Genomic DNA, 22,429 nt, shown 5'->3' on the forward strand with positions numbered 1-22,429 from the left:
TGTGGATCACAACAAACTGTGGAAAATTCTGAAAGACATGGGAATACCAGACCACCTGACCTGCCTCTTGAGAAATCTGTATGCAGGCCAGGAAGCAACAGTTAGAACTGGACATGGAACAACAGACTGGTTCCAAATAGGAAAAGGAGTACGTCAAGGCTGTATATTGTCACCCTGCTTATTTAACTTCTATGCAGAGTACATCATGAGAAACGCTGGACTGGAAGAAACACAAGCTGGAATCAAGATTGCCGGGAGAAATATCAACCTCAGATATGCAGATGACACCACCCTTATGGCAGAAAGTGAAGAGGAACTAAAAGCCTCTTGATGAAAGTGAAAGAGGAGAGCGAAAAAGTTGGCTTAAAGCTCAACATTCAGAAAACGAAGATCATGGCATCCGGTCCCATCACTTCATGGGAAATAGATGGAGAAACAGTGGAAACAGTGTCAGACTTTATTTTGGGGGGCTCCAAAATCACTGCAGATGGTGATTGCAGCCATGAAATTAAAAGACGCTTACTGTTTGGAAGAAAAGTTGTGACCAACCTAGATAGCATATTCAAAAGCAGAGACATTACTTTGCCGACTAAGGTCCGTCTAGTCAAGGCTATGGTTTTTCCAGTGGTCATGTATGGATGTGAGAGTTGGACTGTGAAGAAGGCTGAGCACCGAAGAATTGATGCTTTTGAACTGTGGTGTTGGAGAAGATTCTTGAGAGTCCCTTGGACTGCAAGGAGATCCAATCAGTCCATTCTGAAGGAGATCAGCCCTGGGATTTCTTTGGAAGGAATGATGCTAAAGCTGAAACTCCAGTACTTTGGCCACCTCATGCGAAGAGTTGACTCATTGGAAAAGATTTTGATGCTGGGAGGGATTGGGGGCAGGAGGAGAAGGGGATGACAGAGGATGAGATGGCTGGATGTCATCACTGACTCGATGGACGTGAGTCTGAGTGAACTCCGGGAGTTGGTGATGGACAGGGAGGCCTGGTGTGCTGTGATTCGTGGGGTCGCAAAGAGTCAGACACGACTGAGTGACTGAACTGAACTGAGGTGGCACTAATTGTAAAGAACCTGCTTGCTAATGCAGGAGACAAAAGAGATGCAGGTTTGATTCCTTGGTCGGGAAGATCCCCTGGAGGAGGAAATGGCAACCCACTCCAGATGTCTAGCCTGGAAAATTCCATGGAGAAAGGACCCTGGTGTGGTGCAGTCCATGGGGCCGCAGACAGAAAGACATGACTGAGCACACACACAAATATTTTATTTAGGATTTTTGTCTCTATGTTCATGAGAGAAATTGACCTGGAGTTCCTTTCTTACTGTGTTGTTTCCAGGTGTTGGTTGTCAAGGTTATATGGGTCTCTTATAATAAATTTAACAGAATTTCCTCTTTTCCTACCGACTGGAATTTTCTGTGTAATATAGATGTTATTTATTCTTTAAATATTTGAGAAATTTTACTGATGAAGCCATCTGAGCCTAGAGTTTTCTTTGTAGGGAATTTTTAATAATGGATTAAAATTTGTATTAGCTTTAGGACTATTCTGATTATTTCCTCTTTGTTTTGATGAGTTATGCTCCTTAAGGATTTTTTTCTATTTTATTTAAATTCAAATTTATTGGGATGATTACTCATAATATTCCTGTGTCTTTTACATCTTTGTTGTATCTCATTAACATTGTGATTTCTCTTTTAACTCCAGTTATTTAGAAGTCAGTCTATTGCTTAATTTCTTAAGTCTATTATTTAATTTCTAAGCAGGATTTTATAACTCTCTTTTTTATTTATAGTTCAATTCCACTGCATTGGAGAGAACATACTCTTTATAATTTCATTCCTTTGAAATATGTTAAGAGTTACTGTATTGCTAGGTATATGTTCGTTTTGGTAAATATCCAAAGCATATATTGCTTTAGAAGAATGTGCATTCTGTGATTTGTAGGTGCCCTGTTTTCTTTATAGCAATTTCATTAGCTGTTTATTCACATCCTTTATATCCTTTGTGATTTTCTGTCAGCTTGTCCCATCATTTAGTGACAGAGATGTGTTAAAATCTCCAACTATGATTGTAATTTAATCTGTTTCACCCTATGTTCTATCATTTTGCTTTATATATATTTGAAGTTGTGTTATTAAATGCATATTAATTTTAGGATTATTACATCTTCCTGTTGGATTCGCCCTTTTGTTATTATGAAATGCCCTTAGTCTCTCCTAAAGCTCTTTCCTTTAATGTCTACTTTAACTTATATTAGCATAGTTAAACTAGACTTCATTTTGTTAAAACATGCATGGTATATATATTTTTCAGTTTTTTACTTTTGAATTTTCTTTGTCTTTATATTTTAGATGCGGTAGCTCACATGGGAAATGCAGAATAAATGTTTGATTCTTTCCCTTTAAATCCTAGTTTTCAATACACTGAATTAATTCCCTGTTAGCTTCCAAATATGATAGCCAGCCGTCTTGGCCCTTACCAGTCCTTAGTAGGCTGACCTGAATAACCATCAGAATACTGTGAAAGTAATAGTGTGCGCTTTCTGAGGCTTCCAAGGTCTTAAAAAACACTGTGGCTTTCTCCTTGCCCTCTCTTTGTTCACCTCCACTGCAGGGAGGCAGTCATCATGTCAGCAGGACACTCCAACAGTTTAGTGGGGAGATCCATGTGCAGAAGAACTGAGGTCTCCTGCTAACAGCATCAACACCAGTCAAGGGAGTGAACTGTCTTGTAAGCAGATCCTCCAGTGATTCAACTGACAACAGCTCCAGTTGACATCTTAGCTGCAGCTCCATGAGAAAACCAAGGTCTCTCCAATTTTTGACCCATAGAAATCATGTGAAATACTGTTTATTGTTTTTTTTTAAGCTGCTAAATTTTAGGACAGTTTATTACAAAGCAATAGATAATAAAACAGTCTTTGGTAAATGGAAATGAGACGTGGATTTAACAAAACCCTAAAAAATTATAAGCATCTTTTACAGTGCAGTGGGAGGAAGCTGAAAGAACTTTGAGGAGAGGATTAGTGAAAGTTTAAAATGCCTTGAAGAGACTGTTAGCAAAATTCTAATAGTCTTTGAGAAGGCTGCCAATAAAGATAAACATGGGACTTAGACAACTATGAGGAAAATGTTATTGGAAACTCAGAGGGAAAAAAAGTCTCTGTTATGCAGTTGCAGAGAGTTTAGCAACACTGGTGCCTTCAGTAATGTAGATGGTAGAAAATATAAATTGCCTAATGAAATTGGCAATCTGGGAATTCCCTGGCTGTCCAGTGGTTAGGACCGAATGTTTTCACTGCTGAGGGCCCAGGTTCAATTTCTGATCAGGAAACTAAGATCCCTCAAGCGACTCATGGCCAAATAACAAAGATGAAACAGAGGGTCAGTAAAATCTTTTGTTAAGACTTTAGAAAGATCTAAGGTAGTACCTCAGAGAATGGTTCAGTTAAATGATAGGACTTCCAAAAAGTTTCAGGGCACAAGCCCTCAACAGTCTCAGCAGAGGTTCAAGGCAGAGGGCTGTATCAAGAGAGATTTGTTAATAAGAGTCACAGAAGACGCCCAAGTTTTTAAGAAAGTCACGATGACAGAACCACCACCAGATTGAACTGTAAGAAGAAAATGAAGAGAAGCCTTTCAATTCCCAAACTCCTTCAGTCAGGAAGCAAGCTAAGAAAACTACTCAGCTTACAAACACAGGCTAGCTTTCATATAAAGAAGGATAATTTAGTGAGGACAACTATAATCTCCGAGTGGAGCCAAGAGCCACGGAGAATTATTCTTAGGATTTGAGTCCTAATCAAGGACTTGCCAACAAGTGTCTTACTGGATTTTAGAATTTTTGTGACTCAGTGACTCTTGTGTGCCCCACCTCCCATTATTTCCTACAGAGGTTATCCCAGACCTGTCCTGCCATTATATGTTTTGTGTGTATAGAAGCCAGATGTAACTTCTGTGTGTAGCTCACCAATCTTAAGACTGAGAGGAACTGTAGTCAAGATACTCTTACAGAGGGACCATACTTCAGTTATACCTGATTTAGATGATGTGACTGTGGACTTTGAGCTGATACTGTAGTGGAACATGATTTTTGGGAGATATGAGTATATTTTGCGCATATATTCATGTATTAGTTGGACAAGATTCAGTGAGGGCCAGAGGATGGACTATGATAGCCAGCCTTCAAGATGGCCCCAGTGATTCTCAGCTCCTGGTCATTTTATAGTATATGGGAAAATTTATCAAGAGGACATAACAATCTTAAATGTTTACATACCTCATAACAAAACTTCAAAATATATGAAAGCAAAACTGAAAAACTGCAAGAAAAAAAATTCACAATTATAGTTAGATTTCAATGTACTTCCCTTTCAATTCTTGATAGAAAAAGTAGGCAGAAAATTAGACAGGATATAGGAGACTTGAACAACACTATTAAGCCACATGAGGTCATTGAAAGTGATAGACCACGTGACCTAATGATAGAAGAATATAATTCTTTTCAAGTGGTCATGGAACATTCATCAAAATACACCATATTCTGGGCCATGAACAAGTCTCAATAAATCCAAAAGTGTTCAAGTCATACAAAGCATGTTCTCCGATGACATGCTATTAAATTAGAAATTGATAACAGAACTATCCCTAGAAAATCCCAAGTATGTGTTAAATAAATCACATACCTCTAATTTTATTATGATCTTGATGGACAGAGAGGTCTTCCTTCACTGTAGTCTAAGTCACTGTATACACTGGAAAACTGGAATAAAGGAAAGAAAAACTATAAAAACTTATTTCTCCAGCATAGAAGAAATACAGTTAATAAGTACATAAGAGTTCAATTCGGGGTTGAGATAGAGAGGTCCTTTGGGGCTACTGATCAGTGTATTGGCAGGGACCTGGTATGGATCTGTTCCCTTTATTCCCAGTGTCCCAGTCACCAGATTTCTCAAGGGTAGAAACTCAGTAACTTTGCAAATGCATTAATGGATCTATATGGGGCCAATTATTCTTACTTCTTCACCTGCCTGCTAAGCCCTCATTAATGAAGGCAACATCCGCCCCAGCTGTGAGCTAATGGGCCACCCATGGGAAAAGATAGCTCTGGGGTGCCTCTTCCCAGTACAGGACCAACTGTGAGGGCCTCTCAGGGTGGGGGCTGCCTCCCTCCCTTCACCACGTGAGAGGTTAAAGTCAGTAGCAGGCTCTGATCCCCAGACTCAGTCTATGGACCCAATGAGTCTGACTTTGTCATCACTGTTTTTCTAAGGAAAGATTGTGTTCTGACCTCCAGAGCAACAGCTCTGCCACCAAGTCACATGCTCTGTTGGAATTAAATGATTTTCTTATGAACATGTAAAGCAAACTTGAAGGACGAAATTCGTTGGTGCTTGACTATCACCAAGTAATACTCAGATTTCTGGGAATTGTTAACTACTGATATGTCTTCTGGAAGGAAGTGAATGTCCAGGACAACCACCTTATCGTACAGGCTGGTCTGATTTTCCAGGACATGGAGAATTCTAGCAACTCAGAAAAGGATATTTATATGTGGCTCAGGGGAAGATACTCCATGGTTTAGTGTTCCTCAAAGTGTGGTCAGTGACCACCTGTTTCAGATTTACCAGATTTGGGGGCCTGGCTTTAGATTTACTAGATCACATTTTCTGAGGTTGGTACCTAGAATCTGCACATGCAGCAGGCTTCCCCAGGGAACCTTGGGCAGAGCACCTTAACGTTTCAGAACCATTGTCTGAGGTCATTGCTGCTCGCTGTGTGGGGTCATTGCTGCTCCCTCTGGCTGCCTGCTCTCCGTTATACTCCCACTCTGTTATACCAAGGAGGAAGGCAAAGAAACAGGTATAATAAACCCTTGCTTATTCCTCCCTCATCTACAGGCCCCTGACACCTGCTCTCACTCCTAAACACTCCACTCCAGCATGACTAGACTAGACCACTCAAGTTTTCTTCCTAGTTTCCATTGACAGGTATAAACTACAGCCAACAGAAATAGTTGTTACTCCAGCATCCTTCCCCCCCGCCCCAAGATGAACTACTTCCATTTATTTATTATTTTGGCCATGTTGCATAACATATGGGATCCTAGTTCCCCGATCAGGGATCAAACCTGTGCCCCCTGAATTAGAAGAAGCAAGGAGTCCTAACCACTGGACCGCCACAGGGACCCCACTCCAGCATCCTTTGAAAGAACTGTCAGAGATGTCAGTTTGTCCACAATCCCTTGCTTGACTCTCTCTATACTCTGAATAGTTTTGAATTTAGTGCAGACTGGAGAAGAGGGATGGCAGAGGAAAGGGGAGAAGAAGAGAAAGCGAGTAGACATCAGTTCAGTTCAGTTCAGTCGCTCAGTTGTGTCCCACTCTCTGCGACCCCATGAATTGCAGCATGCCAGGCCTCCCTGTCCATCACCAACTCCCAGAGTTCACTCAGACTCGCGTCCATCAAGTCAGTGATGCCATCCAGCCATCTCATCCTCGGTCGTCCCCTTTTCTTCCTGCCCCCAATCCCTCCCAGCATCAGAGTCTTTTCCAATGAGTCAACTCTTCAGCGAGTAATAAATCAGAGGCTCTGATCAGCTACCCATTGCATTACCCACTACCCTACCCTTTTCCATCCTACCTCCCAGCCTGCGTGTTGGCCGCGTTCCTGCTCTTCTCAGCTTTTGTCTACTCTTTTAATCAGAGAAGTACTTGCAGACCTGTTACTCACATTGAAACCACCTATTGAAGAAGGTGTGAACTTGGGTCTTAAGTTCTACTTCACTCATAGTAAGCATTTCTCAATTTCTTGAAGTCGCTGTAAGTTATTTCATCCTGAGATTTTTATAGTTAATTCTTTAAAGTCCTTGTAATTTGCCTTGAAACTGGGTTGGCTTTTGACACCAATAGGGCCAATGACATTTGCAACCCAAATCTGGGGCTGTCTGCAATCCTGCATAATAGGGTTTATTATAAACTAGCAACTGTTGGGTTCAGAATGGCTGAAATGTTACATCTCAGTGACACCAAATAAGTCAGTTATGCTCCATGTGCTCTAAAAGATGTTACCAGTACCCTGTGTTCAAATTTGCCCTCTCGGGTTTTGTATCGCAACTTTATTAGGGCATGTTATCTCTTTGGTCATTATTATGATTTCTTCCAGTCACCACTCACAGTGTTCCATCAATAGCCATAGTGTCTTCAGTATCTACTTGATAGCTAAAAATTTTTTTAAATTTTATTTATTGATTTGGCTGTGCCAAGTCTTAGTTGTGGCATATAGGATCTTTAGTTGCAGCTTGTGAGCTATTAGTTGCTGTATGTGGGATCTAGTTCCTTGCCTAGAGTTCAAACCCAGGTCCCCTGCATTGGGAGCACAGAGTCTTAACCACAGGATCTTAACCACTGGACCACCAGGGAAGTCCCTCAACAAATTTATGTATAAATTTAGTTATCCATATTCCAGAGTCTTCCCCTGCTCTGGCAGTTTGCTGATTCTGGAAAGTTTGCCAATGGGACAAACTAGAATCTTTTGCCTGTTCATGACAGCTCTTTCCTCTCTGGAATCTTCCCAACATCTTTCACAGCTTCATTATTCATTTACTCCTCAGGGCAGGAGGAGGGGGCTCAATTTTTTCCCTTTCTAGCCTCCTCTATCACATCTGCTGGTTTCAACAACTCCACAACTGAGGATCCTCACCAAAGAGCACAGGATACTAAGCTGACTCCAGAGCCCAAGGTAATTCAGGAGCTAGCAGCCAATGGAGCAGGAGAGAGTATGGTGTTCAGGTGGTACAGTTCAGTTCAGTTCAGTTGCCCAGTCGTGTCCTATTCTTTGTGACCCCGTGGACCGCAGCATGCCAGGCCTCCATGTCCATCTTCAACTCCCATAGTTTACTCAAACTTATGTCCATTGAGTAGGTGATGCCATCCAACCAACTTATCCTCTGTTGTCCCCTTCTCCTCCTGCCTTCAATCCCTCCCAGAATCAGGGTCTTTTCATATGAATCAGTTCTTCGCAGCAGGTGGCCAAAGTATTGGAGTTTCAGCTTCAGCATCAGTCCTTCCAATAAGTATTCCGGACTGATTTCCTTAAGGATGGATCTCCTTGCAGCCCAAGGGACTCTCAAGAGTACATCATGACTTTATTCATTTTCTGTGTGTAAAAGGCATTTTTACAAAGCCCTAGTCCTGGACAGGGGCTATTCCTTCCCTGCTGGCCCCAACATCCCTTGAGAACAAGGTGATTCTATTCACTGGAAATGATGGTGCCTTCATGAAGGATGGGTGACATTTTCCCCTTGGCTGATGCTCTCGAGTGCAAGGTCTCAGTGTACACTCTGCAGCCTTACACCACCCCTATTTCTCCACATCCCAACCCCCATCACCTTTAGAGTCCACAATAGTGCTTGACTTGTGCCAAGTTCTGAGAAACAATTGTATAGCTGAGCCAACGAACCACCTTCTACTCCTCTAGAATTCTCCAGATCCTCTGAAGGCTTGTTTAGTCACTCTCACTTAGTACACATTTCTCTTCTATTTTATTTGGTGGTAGGTTGTTTGCTAAATCTTGTCGCTGTTCCATTTATTTATTTTTATTGTTTAGTTTTGTGTTAGATTTTTCTCTCCAACAAGAATAATCAAGCTAACATTCTTTCTCAAAGTGCCAGGCTTTGTTCAAGTGCTTTACATGAATTAACTCATTGAATTTTTGCAATAAACTTTTGAGATTAGTGTTGTTATCCCTATTTTACAGAAAACTGAAAATCAAAAGAAAGGTTAAGTAACATTCCCAAGGTTACCTAGCTGGCTAATGATGAGGTCTGTTTGGAACTTTTTCAGTCTGATGCCACAGCGTGTGTGCTTAGACTCAAAATCTATAGTCTCTAGAATATAGGCTTCTTGAAGTCAGACATACTTGAATTCCTGACAGGAAGAACATAGAGCTAAGTTTATAGAAGATGGTCAATAAATTTTTGGTAAGTAATTGTTTCCTTACTTAGAATTTTTTAAGATCCCTAAGAGATCAAATTGTGTACATTTCGTTTCTATTTTCCATTGCTGCTTAAGTAATACTTCCTAAGTGACTAATCAGCCAAGTTGAGGAGAACTTCTCTGTGACAGAATCCCACTGACAAAAGCAGACTTCCTCAGTGAAAGCAATCTTCAGAAGGCTGTCCTTAGGGCAGAATTCAGCCTGTGAGAGCCTCCGGGTGTTTCACTTCTTTCCGGTGGTCCTCTCTTTCCACGTCACAGAGCACTGAAGGAACATGGAAGGGGCCAACCTGAGCCGAGAGACTGAGTTTGAGCTTTTGGGGCTCACCAGTGACCCCTGGCTCCAGAAGCTGCTCTTCGTGGTGTTCCTGGGCATGTATACTATCACACTGCTGGGGAATCTAATCATGTTTCTTCTGATCCATGTAAGTGCCACGCTGCACACACCCATGTACTCCCTCCTGAAGAGCCTCTCCTTCTTGGATTTCTGCTACTCCTCCACGGTTGTCCCCCAGACTCTGGTGAACTTCTTGGCCAAGAGGAAGGTGATCACCTATCTTGGCTGTGTGGTTCAGATGTTTTTCTATGCGGGTTTTGCCACCAGTGAATGCTATCTCATTGCTGCCATGGCCTATGACCGCTATGTGGCTGTTTGTAACCCCCTGCTCTACCCAGTTGCCATGTCTCCTACGGTCTGTGCCTCTCTGATTGTGGGATCCTATGGTGCAGGATTTCTTAATTCTCTGATCCACACAAGCTGTATCTTTAGTCTGAAATTCTGTGGTACTCACGTGGTCACTCACTTCTTCTGTGATGGACCACCCATCCTGTCTCTGTCTTGTGTGGACACCTCACTGTGTGAAATCTTGCTCTTCGTTTTTGCTGGTTTCAACCTTTTGAGCTGTACCCTCACCATCTTGGTCTCCTACCTCTTAATTCTCATCACCATCCTGAGGATGAACTCAGCCCAGGGCAGATTCAAGGCCTTTTCCACCTGTGCTTCCCACTTCACTGCTGTGTGCCTCTTCTACGGCACAACACTTTTCATGTACCTGCGCCCCAGGTCCAGCTACTCCCTAACCCAAGACCGCACAGTTGCTGTGATCTACACAGTGGTGATCCCACTGCTCAACCCCCTTATCTACTCTTTGAGAAACAAGGATGTGAAAGAAGCTTTAAGAAAGGTTTGGGAAAGAAAAATAATGGAAGGATCTTCTTAATTCATCACCACAAATCTTTAGAAAGCTGAGGGAAATTTATCCCATGCTCAGCGCTGTTCATAGGAGGCACTCTCTGGTCTGCAGGGGCCTCTGCGTCCACTGCCACAGAAAGAACTGATCGTGTCATAGAGACTAGAAAGAAGTAAGGACTGTCTGCTAGTTGAATAACTGGACCCACTGGGAATATTTAGGCATGCCTTTATTCAGACGTTTCTTTCGTGTTTCCGTGTGTGTGAATATTTTTTATTACAAACTGACATTTATATTCTTCACAATGAAGTTCTACCCTTAAATAAAGAAGACCTGCACTGTTTGGGGGAAATCCTTCCTTCCTTATAATTGCCTCTTTATAAAAAACTGACTCCTTGACTTTAACATTTTTAAACTGTCTACTTACTTGAATAATACTGTAACAATTTCAGAAGCTCAGATGATATTCTATTGTCTTTATTGACTTTTTTCCTGGACAAGTAACTACTTAGTTGCTTCCAAACTGGGTGAACTTAGGCAAGTTACTTGGTTTTTCTGAGTCACAGGTATCTCATCTTTCCATTGGTGTGAGTTTTAAGTATTCAGTTACATATTACAGGTAAATCATTCAGTACATGATAGACATTCCTGGACTTCCCTGGAGGCCCAGTGGTTTAAGTGTGCATGCTTCCACTGCAGGGTGCACAAGTTTGATCCCTGGTCGAGACACTAAGACCCTGCATGTCTCCTGCCCCACCTTTTCCTTTCTATCAGCCCCTGTGCATGCTCAGTTCCTTCAGCTGTATCTGATTCTTTGCGATTCCATGGACTGTAGCCTGCTAGACTCCTCTGCCCATGGTATTTTCCCAGCAAGAATACTGGAGTGGATTACCATGTCCTCCTCTAGGGGGTCTTCCCCACCCAAGGATGGAACCTACAGGTCCTGAGCTGGCAAGTGAATTCTTTACCACTGAGTCAGCAGGGAAGCCCTTTTTTTCCCAATAGTGTGGAATAATTTAAATAAGATAGGAATATTTGTTCTTTAAAAATGATACATGCTCTGCTGTAAAACCACCTGAGACTGGTGTGTCTTTAAAAGGTAGACTTTTAATTATACTTCCAATTTCTTACATAGTTATTAATTTCATTTTAGGCTTTTCCCTGCTTATTAAATCAATTTCATCAGTTATATTTTGCTCAAAAATTACTTCCTCCTTCTAGATTTTCAAATTTATTGCCATGAGTTGTACATAATATTTTATTATAAATTTTGTATTTGCTCTTTAGGTCAACAACATCTCCACTTAACTCTTCTAAATCTCTCCAGAGGGTTTGTTCCATTTTTTAGGACAATCTAAAAAAAGATCCTCTACCATAAAATGAGAAAAGGATTAAGTGGTCTGTAAGGATCTTCTGGACAACAACACTCCGTGAGATAAACATCTGAAGCAAGGCAATGTTGAGGAAGGATTAAAGACATATCCTGCCTAATTCTAATCTACCTCTGTCACTTACTAGCAATGTAAATTTGGGGAAGTTCTTTTACCTCTCTCTGCTAAGTTTCGTCTCATTTGGGAAATAGGGATAACAGTAAAATCTATTTTATGTATAAAACTGTTGTGAAAATTAAATTACATAATACTTACACTTGTGAAATTTAAATGACACCATATCTAAAACAGTGTCTGACCCATAGTAACTCTTTCATAAATTTGTATTAGCTACTCATTTCTTTTGTGTGTTTCTGTGGTTACATTGCCTTACACATTCTTCATATATTTGTTTTATTTTCCTTAATAACACTCAGCAGAGGATTTTTATCAACCTTTGAAAACATTCTGTTTTGCGGTTTTTCTTATTTCTACAATGTATCGGTTTCCGATTTTATTAATATCAGATTGTTCTTTATTAATTCCATCTTTCTCTTCATTTATTTTGTTTTTCTTTTGTCAAGTGATTGTTTTTAAACACTGAAAATCTACAAGAGAGTATTTTAAACACAGTCATGTCTATTTATTATATAGTGATTAAAAATAAAATGCAATCACTCACTATCCAGCTAAAGAGGCAATATTACTAATCCATTAGAAATTGTTCTTGCTTTACCTTCCAGAAAGTGCTTAGTCATAAGTCGTATCTTTTTAATTTTTTTTCTCTTTTATTTCTTTTTTTTTTTTTTAGTTTTTTATTTTTTTAACTTTAAAATCTTTAATTCTTACATGCGTTCCCAAACATGAACCCCCCTCCCACCTCCCTCCCCATAACATCTCTCTGGGTCATCCCCATGCACCAGCCCCAAGCATGCTGTATCCTGCGTCAGACATAGACTGACGAGTCGTATCTTTTTTAGATTTTGGTATGCTGAAAACTGGAACATAGATGTCTGGAGTACAGTAGGTATATTGGGTCAGAAGGTGACCTTGAGCCTGGAAGTTCTATGCAAAGGATGGCCAAGAAGGAAGACAGAGGAGTTTGGGTCCCTAGGGACAGTATGAACCCATAATCTCTACCTCTGAGCTTCCTTTATATAAAAGAAAATGGACCCTGTCTTATATATTTTGGCTTTTATGTTATATGTGACTAAGCATAATTTACACTGCCATTGACATAGGAGAGCAGAGAAAATAGGCAATGTCATGATAGAAACAAAATTTTGTTTTTCTCCAAAGATGGGAGATACTATAACATTTTATAGAGGAAGAAATTGATGGTGTAGAAGAGAGAGGATATAGTTATAGGAGCAAAGCCTGTGAGTAAGGAAAAGGGATTGGAATCTAGCACACAGATAAGGGGATTGCCTTAAATATTAATGACAAGAGTTCATCCATTGTCACAGGAGAGAAGGCAGACAGGTATAGGCCTAGGTAGTTCAGTAGCTTGGCAAAAAAGTTAAAGTAGTTTTCAATTGCATTTCTCTATTTTTTCAGTGAAATATGAAGTGAGTTATAAAATTAATTCTAGTTCATCTCTAAAATGGGGATAATCGTGTCTGCTTTCAAGAGTAGGCCACGTATAGTATATAGGACATGCTAGGTTTGCTGTATAGTACTGAAATCTCTGGCTCAGTCTCTGTGGGGGTCTCTTGATCCTGGTGTGCACAAGGTTTGTTTGAGTCCTACGAGGGTCTCTGGTGGGTGTGGGGTTTGATTCTAAATGCGATTTCACCCCTCCTACCATCTTGCTGGGGCTTCTCATTTGCCCTTGGACGTGGGGTATCGTTTTTGGTGAAATCCAACATTCTCCTGTCAATGGTTGTTCAGCAGCGAGTTGTAATTTTGGAGTTCTTGCAGGAGAAGATGAGTGCACGTTCTACTCCATCATCTTGCTGCCAAAAACTTTTTCACCAAGCTACTGAAACACCGAGGCCTATACCTGTCTGCCTTCTCTCCTGTGACAATGGATGAACTATTCTCATTAACATTTAAGGCCAATCCCTCACCTGTGTGCTAAATTCCAATCCCCTTTCCTTATTCACAGGCTTTGCTCCTACACTTATACCCTCTCTTCTGCACCATCAATTTCTTCCACTATACAAATATGTTATACTATCTCTCGTCTCAGAGGAACCAGAGATCAAATTGCCAACATCTGCTGGATCATTGAAAAAGCAAGAGAGTTTCAGAAGAACATCTATTTCTGCTTTATTGACTACACCAAAGTCTTTGACTGTGTGGATCACAACAAACTGTGGAAAATTCTGAAAGAGATGGGAATACCAGACCACCTGACCTGCCTCCTGACAAATCTGTATGCAGGTCAAGAATGTAAGAGTTTCTATGACAATGTTTATGGTATGGCTCTTTAGCAGACTCAGAGTCTGTGGTGATCACTTTCATTTCTCCAATTTTTCTCTTCATGCTAAACAACTACTAGACCAGCGTTTTCCAATGTATAGTTAGTGGATATATATAAAAATTCCTGAGCCCCACCCCCTAAAAAGTTAATCTGCATTTTAATTTGTACTTACCAAGGGACTCACATGCACCCTAATATTTTAGAACCATCACACCAAACTCAAGGGACCATGCCCCTCTTATCCACCAATGTAATCCCTATATCTGGCATAATAATTCAGTAATTATTGAATGACAGAATGAATAAATTATGGCAATAAGTCATGATTATTCCTTCAGAAACCAGAGAACACTTTACCTTAGGGCAATGGTTCTCAAACTTTTTGGTTTCAGGATCCCAAACAGCTTAACCTTAGAAAATCCCAGGTATATACCCTGCTGCTGCTGCTGCTAAGTCGCTTCAGTTGTGTCCAACTCTGTGCGACCCCATAGACGGCCTCCTACCAGGCTCAGCTGTCCCTGGGATTCTCCAGGCAAGAACACTGGAGTGGGTTGCCATTTCCTTCTCCAATGCATGAAAGTGAAAAATGAAAGTGAAGTCGCTCAGTCGTGTCCGACTCTTAGCGACCCCACAGACTGCAGCCTATCAGGCTCCTCCGTCCATGGGATTTTCCAGGCAAGAGTGCTGGAGTGGGGTGCCACTGCCTTCTCCAGGTATATACCCTACTATGTATACAATAGATGAGAACCTACTGTCTAGCACAGGGAACTCTACTCAGTGCTCTGTGGTGACCTAAATGGGAAGGAAATCTTTTGAAGAGTGCATATATGTACACCTGATTCACTTTGCTGCCCAGTAGAAACCTAACACAACATTGTAAAGCAATTTATATGCCAGTAAAAGTTCATAAAAAGAAAACCCCAGAAAACACAAGACTATACAAACCCATTGTCTATTAGCCATTAAAGTGATGATGTCATTATACTTCCTGTAGCCTCTGGAGATTTCTTCTGTGTACTCGTAAACACATGAGAATGAAAAAAGAAAAAAAAAAACTTAGTATTATTTTGAAAATAGTTTTGACAAAGGACTACCCTTTGGCAATCACAGCTGGAGGGAATGTTTTGGCCAGAGAGGCAGTGTTACTGGGGTTAAGTACATGTACTCTAGAGCACGGACTCCTGGAAATGAGTTAGCCCTTTACTGACTAGCTGCTGTGTGACAGTAAATTCCCTGGACTTTATTTCCCTTAACTGTAAAACAAGGATATTAGTGCCTGCTTTTTAGGGGTATTGTAAGGATTAATTGAATTAAGACACTAGAAGTGCTTAAGATAGGGTGAAGCACAGAGTAAGCATGACAAAGGTACATGTAAATACTATTATTAGAAATGAAGATATCATCATCATCATTATTATAAATGCTACATGACTGCACATATGTTATTTTCTCTGGTCCCTTCTGAAGGTTTTTTCATGAACACAAACCACATTTACAGCCCGTACGTCCTTACAACCCAGTTGGCAGCTGTAGTCAGAGATAATAGATTTGGAAAATAGTTTTCTAATTTTTTCCCTGAGTTCTTTTTTAATTCCCTAGCACTATTTGTTACAGTTGATTGCAAAAGGAACTTCTAGTCTGTGCCTCTTAATATGATTCTGTTGCATCCTTATTCCCTTTTATTTGCTTGCCTTACCCTTTTTGAAAGGTACTTCTCTCCCACAGTAACATCTTTGACTCAGCTATGAAAGAGAATTTTTTCTTTCTAAGTACATGTTTACTTGTTTCTCTGAATGTTCTCTTCCATCATCATTTTAGTAGTTTCCAGATTCCTTGGTGCTATTTACCTTTAAAACCTTATCAATTTTTCCCCAACTAAAGGTTTCATTTAACAAGTAAAAAGAGTTTTTGGCTCAATACAAGAAAAACTTTCTTTTTCCCACTTCAAGTTGATTTAACCTTCTCTTTTCCATTGATTGAGAAATGGCATACTTTTTAAAATTTTATTTTTTAAATTGAGGCAACATTGATTTGTAACATATTAGTTTCATGTGTACAACATTGTAATTTCGCTTTTAAATACACACTAGTGTGCAACCCACTCCAGTACTCTTGCCTAGAAAATTCCATGGATGGAGGAGCCTGGTGGGCTACAGTCCATCGGGTCGCAAAGAGTCGGACACGGCTGAACGGCTTCACAACATGAGTGTGCTTTCCACCAAAAGTCTAGCTTCCATCCATCACTATACAGTTGATCTCCTTTACTTATTTCACCTTCCCTCTCAACCTCCTTCCTGTCTGTTCTCCATATCTATGTGTTTTGTTTGTTCATTTGTTTATTTATATTTTACATTCCACATGAGTGAAATCATATGATATTTGTCTTTCTACATCTGTCTTATTTCACTTAGCATAATACCCTCAAGGGCCATCCAGGCTATCACAAATGGCAAGATTTCACCTTTTTATGACTGAATGGTGTATATATATACTATATATATATATATATATGGATTATATGCAGTATATATGTATGTGTATGTGTGTGACATCTTGACCCATTCATCCACTGATAAGATCATAGGTTGTTTCCATATCTTGGTTATTGTAAGTAATGTTGCAATGAACATAGAGGTGTGTATATCTTTTCAAATTATTGTTTTTGTTTTCTTTGAATACTCAGGAGTAGAATACCTAAATTGTATAGTAGATCTATTCTTAATTTTTTGAGGAATCTCCATTATGGATACACAAATTTACAATCCTACCAACAGTGAGTGAGAATTCCCTTTTCTCTACATCCTTTCCAACATTTGCTATTTATTGTATTTTTGATAATAGCCATTCTGATAAGTGTGAGGTGATAGCTTTCTGTTGTTTTGATTTGCATTTCCCTAATAATTAGTGGTGTTGAACATATTTTCATTCGTCTGTTGGCCATCTCCATGTCTCCTTTGGGAAAATGTCTATTCATAGCCTCTGCCCATTTTTCAATTGCATTTTGTTTTTGTTTTTGTTGAGTTGTATGTGTTCTTTATATATTTTGAATGTTAACCCCTAATTGTATATATGATTTGCAAATGTCTTCTTCCATTCAATAGATTTGTCTGTTTTGTTGGTGGTTTCCTTTGCTGGGCAAAAGCTTTTAGTTTGATGTAGTCCCATTTATTTATCTATTTATTTTTTGGTCACGCCATGTTGCTTGTGGGATCTTAACGCCCTGACCAGAGACTGAAATCAAGTCTTTGACAATGAAAGCACGGAGTCCTAACCATTGGACCACCAGGGAATTCCCACCCATTTTTTTATTTTCAAGGTTATTTCCCTTGCCTGAGAAAACATATGCAAAAAGATATTACTAACAGCAATGGTAAAGAGCATATTGCCTATGTTTTCTTCCAGGAATTTTATGATTTCAGGTCTTCAAATCTTTCTTTTTTTAAAAAATCCATTTGGAGTTGATTTTGTGTATGGTATAAGATGGTGGTCTAGCTTCATTCTTTTTTATGTGACTGTGCAATTTTCTCAACACCATTTATTGAAGAGATTTGCTGTTCTCCACTGTATGGTCTTGACTCATTTGTCCCAAATTGAAATAATAAATTAGTTATCCATAAATGTGTGGGTTTGTATCTGGGCTCTCAATTCTATTCCATTGATCTGTATGTCTGATTTTCTGCCAATACCATGCTGTTTGATTACTCTAGCATTGTAGTATAATTTTGAATCAGGGACTGTGACACCTCCAGTTTTGTTCTTTTTTACTCAAGATTGCCTGGGCTTTTTGAGATTTTTGGTGGTTCCATATAAATTTTAGATTTTTCTTTTCTATTTCTGTGAAAATTTTCGTTGGGATTTTGAAAGGGATTACATTGAATCTGTAGATAACTTTAGGTAATATGAATATTCACACAATGTTAGTTCTTCAATTCATAAGTACAAAATACCTTTCCATTTCTTTGTGTCTTTTGCAATTTCTTTCAACAATGTCCTATAGTTTTCAGTGTATAGGGTTTTCACCTCCTTGGTTTAATTTATTCCTGTGTATATTGTTCTTTTCATTGCAATTGTAAACATAATTGCTTTCTTAATTTCTTTCTGATAGTTTATTGTTAGTATATAGAAATGAAACTGATTTTTGTATGTTGATTTTATATGCTGCAACTTTCCTGTATTCATTTATTGTTTATAATAGTTTTTAGTGGGATCTTCAGGGTTTTCTATACATAAGATCTTGTCATCTGCAAATAGTGACAGTTTTATATCTTGATTTCCAGTTTGGATGCTTTTTATTTCTATTTCTTGTATAACTTCTCTGACTAGGGCTGCCAATGCTATGTTGAATAAAAATGGTGTGAGTGGGCATCCCTGTCTTGCTCCTGATCGTAGGCCGATAGTTTTCAGTTTTTTACCCTGATATTAGTTGTGGGCTTGTGATAAATGGCCTTTATCATGTTGAGGTTTGTTCCCTCTGTATCCACTTTATTGAGAGTTTTTATCATAGGTGGACGTTCAGTTCAGTCGCTCAGTCATGTCTGACTCTTTGGGACCCCATGGACCGCAACGTGCCAGGCTTCCCTGTCCATCACCAACTCCTGGAGCCTACTTAAACTCATGTCCATCACGTCAGTAATGCCATCCAACCATCTCATCCTCTGTTGTCCCCTTATCCTCCTGCCTTCAATCTTTTCCAGCATCAGGGTCTTTTCCAATGAGTCAGTTCTTCACATCAGGTGGCCAAAGTATTGGAGTTTCAGCTTCAGAATCGGTCCTTCCAGTGAATATTCAGGACTGATTTTCTTTAGGATGGACTGGTTGGATCTCCTAGCAGTCCAAGGGACTCTCAAGAGTCTTCTCCAACACCACAGTTCAAAAGCATCAATTCTTCGCTGCTCAGCTTTCTTTATGGTCCATCTCTCACATCCATACATGACTACTGGAAAAACCATAGCTTTGACTAGCTGGACCTTTGTTGGTAAAATAATGCCCTTGCTATGTAATATGCTGTCTGGGTTGGTCATAGCTTTTCTTCCAAGGAGCAAGCGTCTTTTAATTTCATGGCTGCAGTCACCATCTGCATTGATTTTGGAGCCCCAAAAAATAAAGTCTTTCACTGTTCCCACTGTTTCCCCATCTGTTTGCCATGAAGTGATGGGACCAGATACCATAATCCTAGTTTTCTGAATGTTGAGTTTTAAGCCAACTTTTTCATTCTCCTCTTTCGCTTTCATCAAGAGGCTCTTTAGTTCTTTACTTTCTGCCATAAGAGTGGTGTCATCTGCATATTTGAGGTTATTGATATTTCTCCTGGCAATCTGGATTCCAATTTGTGCTTCATCCAGCCTGGCATTTTGCATGATATACTCTGCATAAGTTAAATAAGCAGGGTGACAATATACAGCCTTGACATACTCCTTTCCAGATTTGGAACCAGTCTGTTGTTCCATGTCCAGTTCTAACTGCTGCTTCTTGACCTGCATACAGATTTGTCAGGAAGCAGGTCAGGTGGTCTGGTGTTTCCATCTCTTTAAGAATTTTCCACAGTTTGTTGTGATCCACAGAGTCAAAGGTTTTGGTGTAGTCAATAAAGCAAAAGCAGATGTTTTTCTGGAACTATCTTGCTTTTTCAATGATCCAGCAGATGTTGGCGATTTGATTTCTGATTCCTCTGCCTTTTCTAAATCCAGCTTGAACAATGGACATTCATAGTTCATGTACTGTTAAAGCCTGGCTTGGAGAATTTTGAGAATTATTTTGCTAGCTTGTGAGATGAGTGTAATTGTGTGGTAGTTTGAAGATTCTTTGGCATTGCCTTTCTTTGGGATTGGAATGCAAACTGACCTTTTCCAGTCCTGTGGCCACTGCTGAGTTTTCCAGGTTTCCTGGCTATTGAGTGCGGCACTTTCACAGCATCATCTTTTAGGATTTGAAATAGAATTCCATAACCTGCACTAGCTTTGTTCATAGTGATGATTCCTAAGGCCCACTTAGGTGAGTGACATTTTAGGAATCAGTGAACTAAAATGGACTGGGATGGGTGAATTTATCTCAGATGACCATTATATCTACTACTGTGGGCAAGAATCCTAAGAAGAAATGGAGTAGCCATCATGGTCAACAAAAGAGTCCAAAATGCAGTACTTGGATGAAATCTCAAAAATGACAAAATGATCTCTGTTCGTTTCCAAGGCAAACCATTCAAAATCACAGTAATCCAAGTCCATGCCCCAACCAGTAACACTGAAGAAGCTGAAGTTGAACAGTTCTATGAAGACCTACAAGATCTTCTAGAACTAACACTCAAAAAAGATGTCCTCTTCATTATAGGGGACTGGAATGCAAAAGTAGGAAGTCAATTTGCCTGGAGTAACAGGCAAATTTGGCCTTGGAGTACAAAACAAAGCTGGTCAAAGGCTGACAGAGTTTTGCCAAGAGAATGCAGTGGTCATAGCAAACACCCTCTTCCAACAACACAAGAGAAAACTCTACACATGGACATCACCAGATGGTCAATACTGAAATCAGATTGATTATATTCTTTGCAGCCAAAGATGGAGAAGCTCTATACAGTCAGCAAAAACAAGACCAGGAGCTGACTGTGGCTCAGACCATGAATTCCTTATTGCCAAATTCAGACTTAAATTGAAGAAAGTAGGGAGAACCACTAAACAATTCAAGTGTGACCTAAATCAAATCCTTACAATTATACAGTAGGAAGTGACAAATAGAGTCAAAGGATTAGATCTGATAGACAAAGTGCCTGAAGAACTATGAATGGAGGTTCATGACATTGTACAGGAGGCAGTAATCAAGACCATCCTCAATAAAAAGAAATGCAAAAAGGCAAAATGGTTGTCTGACAAGTTATAAATAGTTGAGAAAAGAAGAGAAGTAAAAGGCAAAGGAGAAAAGGAAAGATACACCCATTTGAATTCAGAGTTCCAAAGAATAGCAAGGAGAGAGAAAGCCTTCCTCAACGATTAATGCAAAGAAATAGAGGAAAACAATAGAATGGGAAAGATTAGCGATCTCTTCAAGAAAATGTGAGATACCAAGGGAACATTTCATGCAAAGATGAGCGCAATAAAGGACAGACATGGTATGGACCTAACAGAAGCAGAAGATATTAAGAAGTGGCAAGAATACACAGAAAAACTGTACAAAAAGATCTTCATGACCCTGATAAGTGGATGTTGGATCTTGTCAAATGCTTTTTCTACTCTATTGAAACAATCATATGATTTTTATCCTTCATTTACTAATGTGGTGTATCATGCTGACTGACTTGCAGATGTTGAACCATCCTTGCATACCTGGAATATATCACACTTGATCATGGTGTGCTCTGCTGTGCTTAGTCGCTGTCGTGTCCAACTCTTTGTGACCTCATGGACTGCAGTCGGTCAGGGTCCTCTGTCCATGGGGATTCTCCAGGCAAGTATACTGGAGTGGGTTGCCACGCCCTCCTCCAGGGGATTGTCCCAACCCAGGGAATAAAGCCAGGTCTCCTGCATTGCAGGCAGACTCTTTACCATCTGAACCATCAGGGAAGCCCAAGAAGACTGGAGTGGGTAGCCTACCCCTTCTCCAAGGGATCTTCCTGACCCAGGGATTGAATCAAGGTCTCCTGCATTGCAGGAGGATTTTTTACCAGCTGATCCACCAGCAAAGCATGATCATGGTGTGCGATAACTTAAATATACTATTGTACTTGGTTAGCTAATATTTTGTTGAGGATTTTTGCATCTATATTCATCAGTGATATTGACCTGTAATTTCCTTTTTTTGTGGTGCTCTTTTCTGGTTTTGGTATTGGCATAATCATTTCGTAAAACAAGTTAGGAAGCATTGCCTCCTCTTCAATTTTTTTGGAATAGCTTGAGGATTGGTATTAAATATCCTTTGAATGTTTGGTAGAATTCACCAGAGAAGCCATCTTGTCTTGGACTTTTGTTTTTTGGGAGGTTTTTATTACTGTTTCAATCTCATTACTAGAGATCAGTCTACTCAGATTTTCTATTTCTTGATGATTCAGTCTTGGTTGTATGATTTTATACTCAAAGAATTTACCTATTTTTTAGATTATCCAATTTGTTGTTGTATAGTTGTTCATAGCATTCTCTTATAATCCTTTGTATTTCTGTCATTTGTTATAATTTCTCTTCCTTCATTTCTAATTTTGTCTTTATTTTTTATCTTTTCGAAGAACCAACTCTTAGCTTCATTGATTTTTTCTGATATCTTTTTAGTCTCTATTTCATTTAATTCCACTCTGATTTTTATTATTTCCTTCAGTGGGCTTCATTTGTTCTTTTCTCAGTTCAGTTCAGTTGCTCAGTCGTGTCTGACTCTTTGCGACCCCATGAATCACAGCACACCAGGCCTCCCTGTTCATCACCAACTCCCGGAATTCACTCGGACTCACATCCATCGAGTCGGTGATGC

At 39.7% G+C, this 22,429-nt stretch overlaps 1 protein-coding gene and 1 long non-coding RNA gene across 2 annotated transcripts in view; one reads left to right on the forward strand and one right to left on the reverse strand.

Annotated features, from left to right (window-relative positions):
* Window positions 1–1,245: 1,245 nt before the first annotated feature.
* The window catches only part of LOC132660173 (uncharacterized), a 37,526-nt gene continuing 16,342 nt past the window's right edge, over window positions 1,246–22,429 (reverse strand). Inside the window, exon 3 of the long non-coding RNA XR_009601459.1 lies at window positions 1,246–4,765. This is a non-coding gene — a long non-coding RNA (uncharacterized LOC132660173). The remainder of the gene's footprint in view (window positions 4,766–22,429) is intronic.
* Window positions 4,747–13,307, forward strand: LOC101114196 (olfactory receptor 5AU1). The gene has a single exon (XM_060419018.1). It carries the CDS (start codon window positions 9,275–9,277, stop codon window positions 10,217–10,219), a length of 945 nt encoding a protein of 314 aa, XP_060275001.1. The 5' UTR covers window positions 4,747–9,274; the 3' UTR covers window positions 10,220–13,307.

The sequence above is a fragment of the Ovis aries genome, chromosome 7, assembly GCF_016772045.2.
Source record: "Ovis aries strain OAR_USU_Benz2616 breed Rambouillet chromosome 7, ARS-UI_Ramb_v3.0, whole genome shotgun sequence".
Classification (NCBI taxonomy): domain Eukaryota; kingdom Metazoa; phylum Chordata; class Mammalia; order Artiodactyla; family Bovidae; genus Ovis; species Ovis aries.

Excerpts from the sequence above, each read along its gene's own strand:
- LOC101114196 (XM_060419018.1), top strand. The coding sequence starts at position 9,275 with ATGGAAGGGGCCAACCTGAGCCGAGAGACTGAGTTTGAGCTTTTGGGG.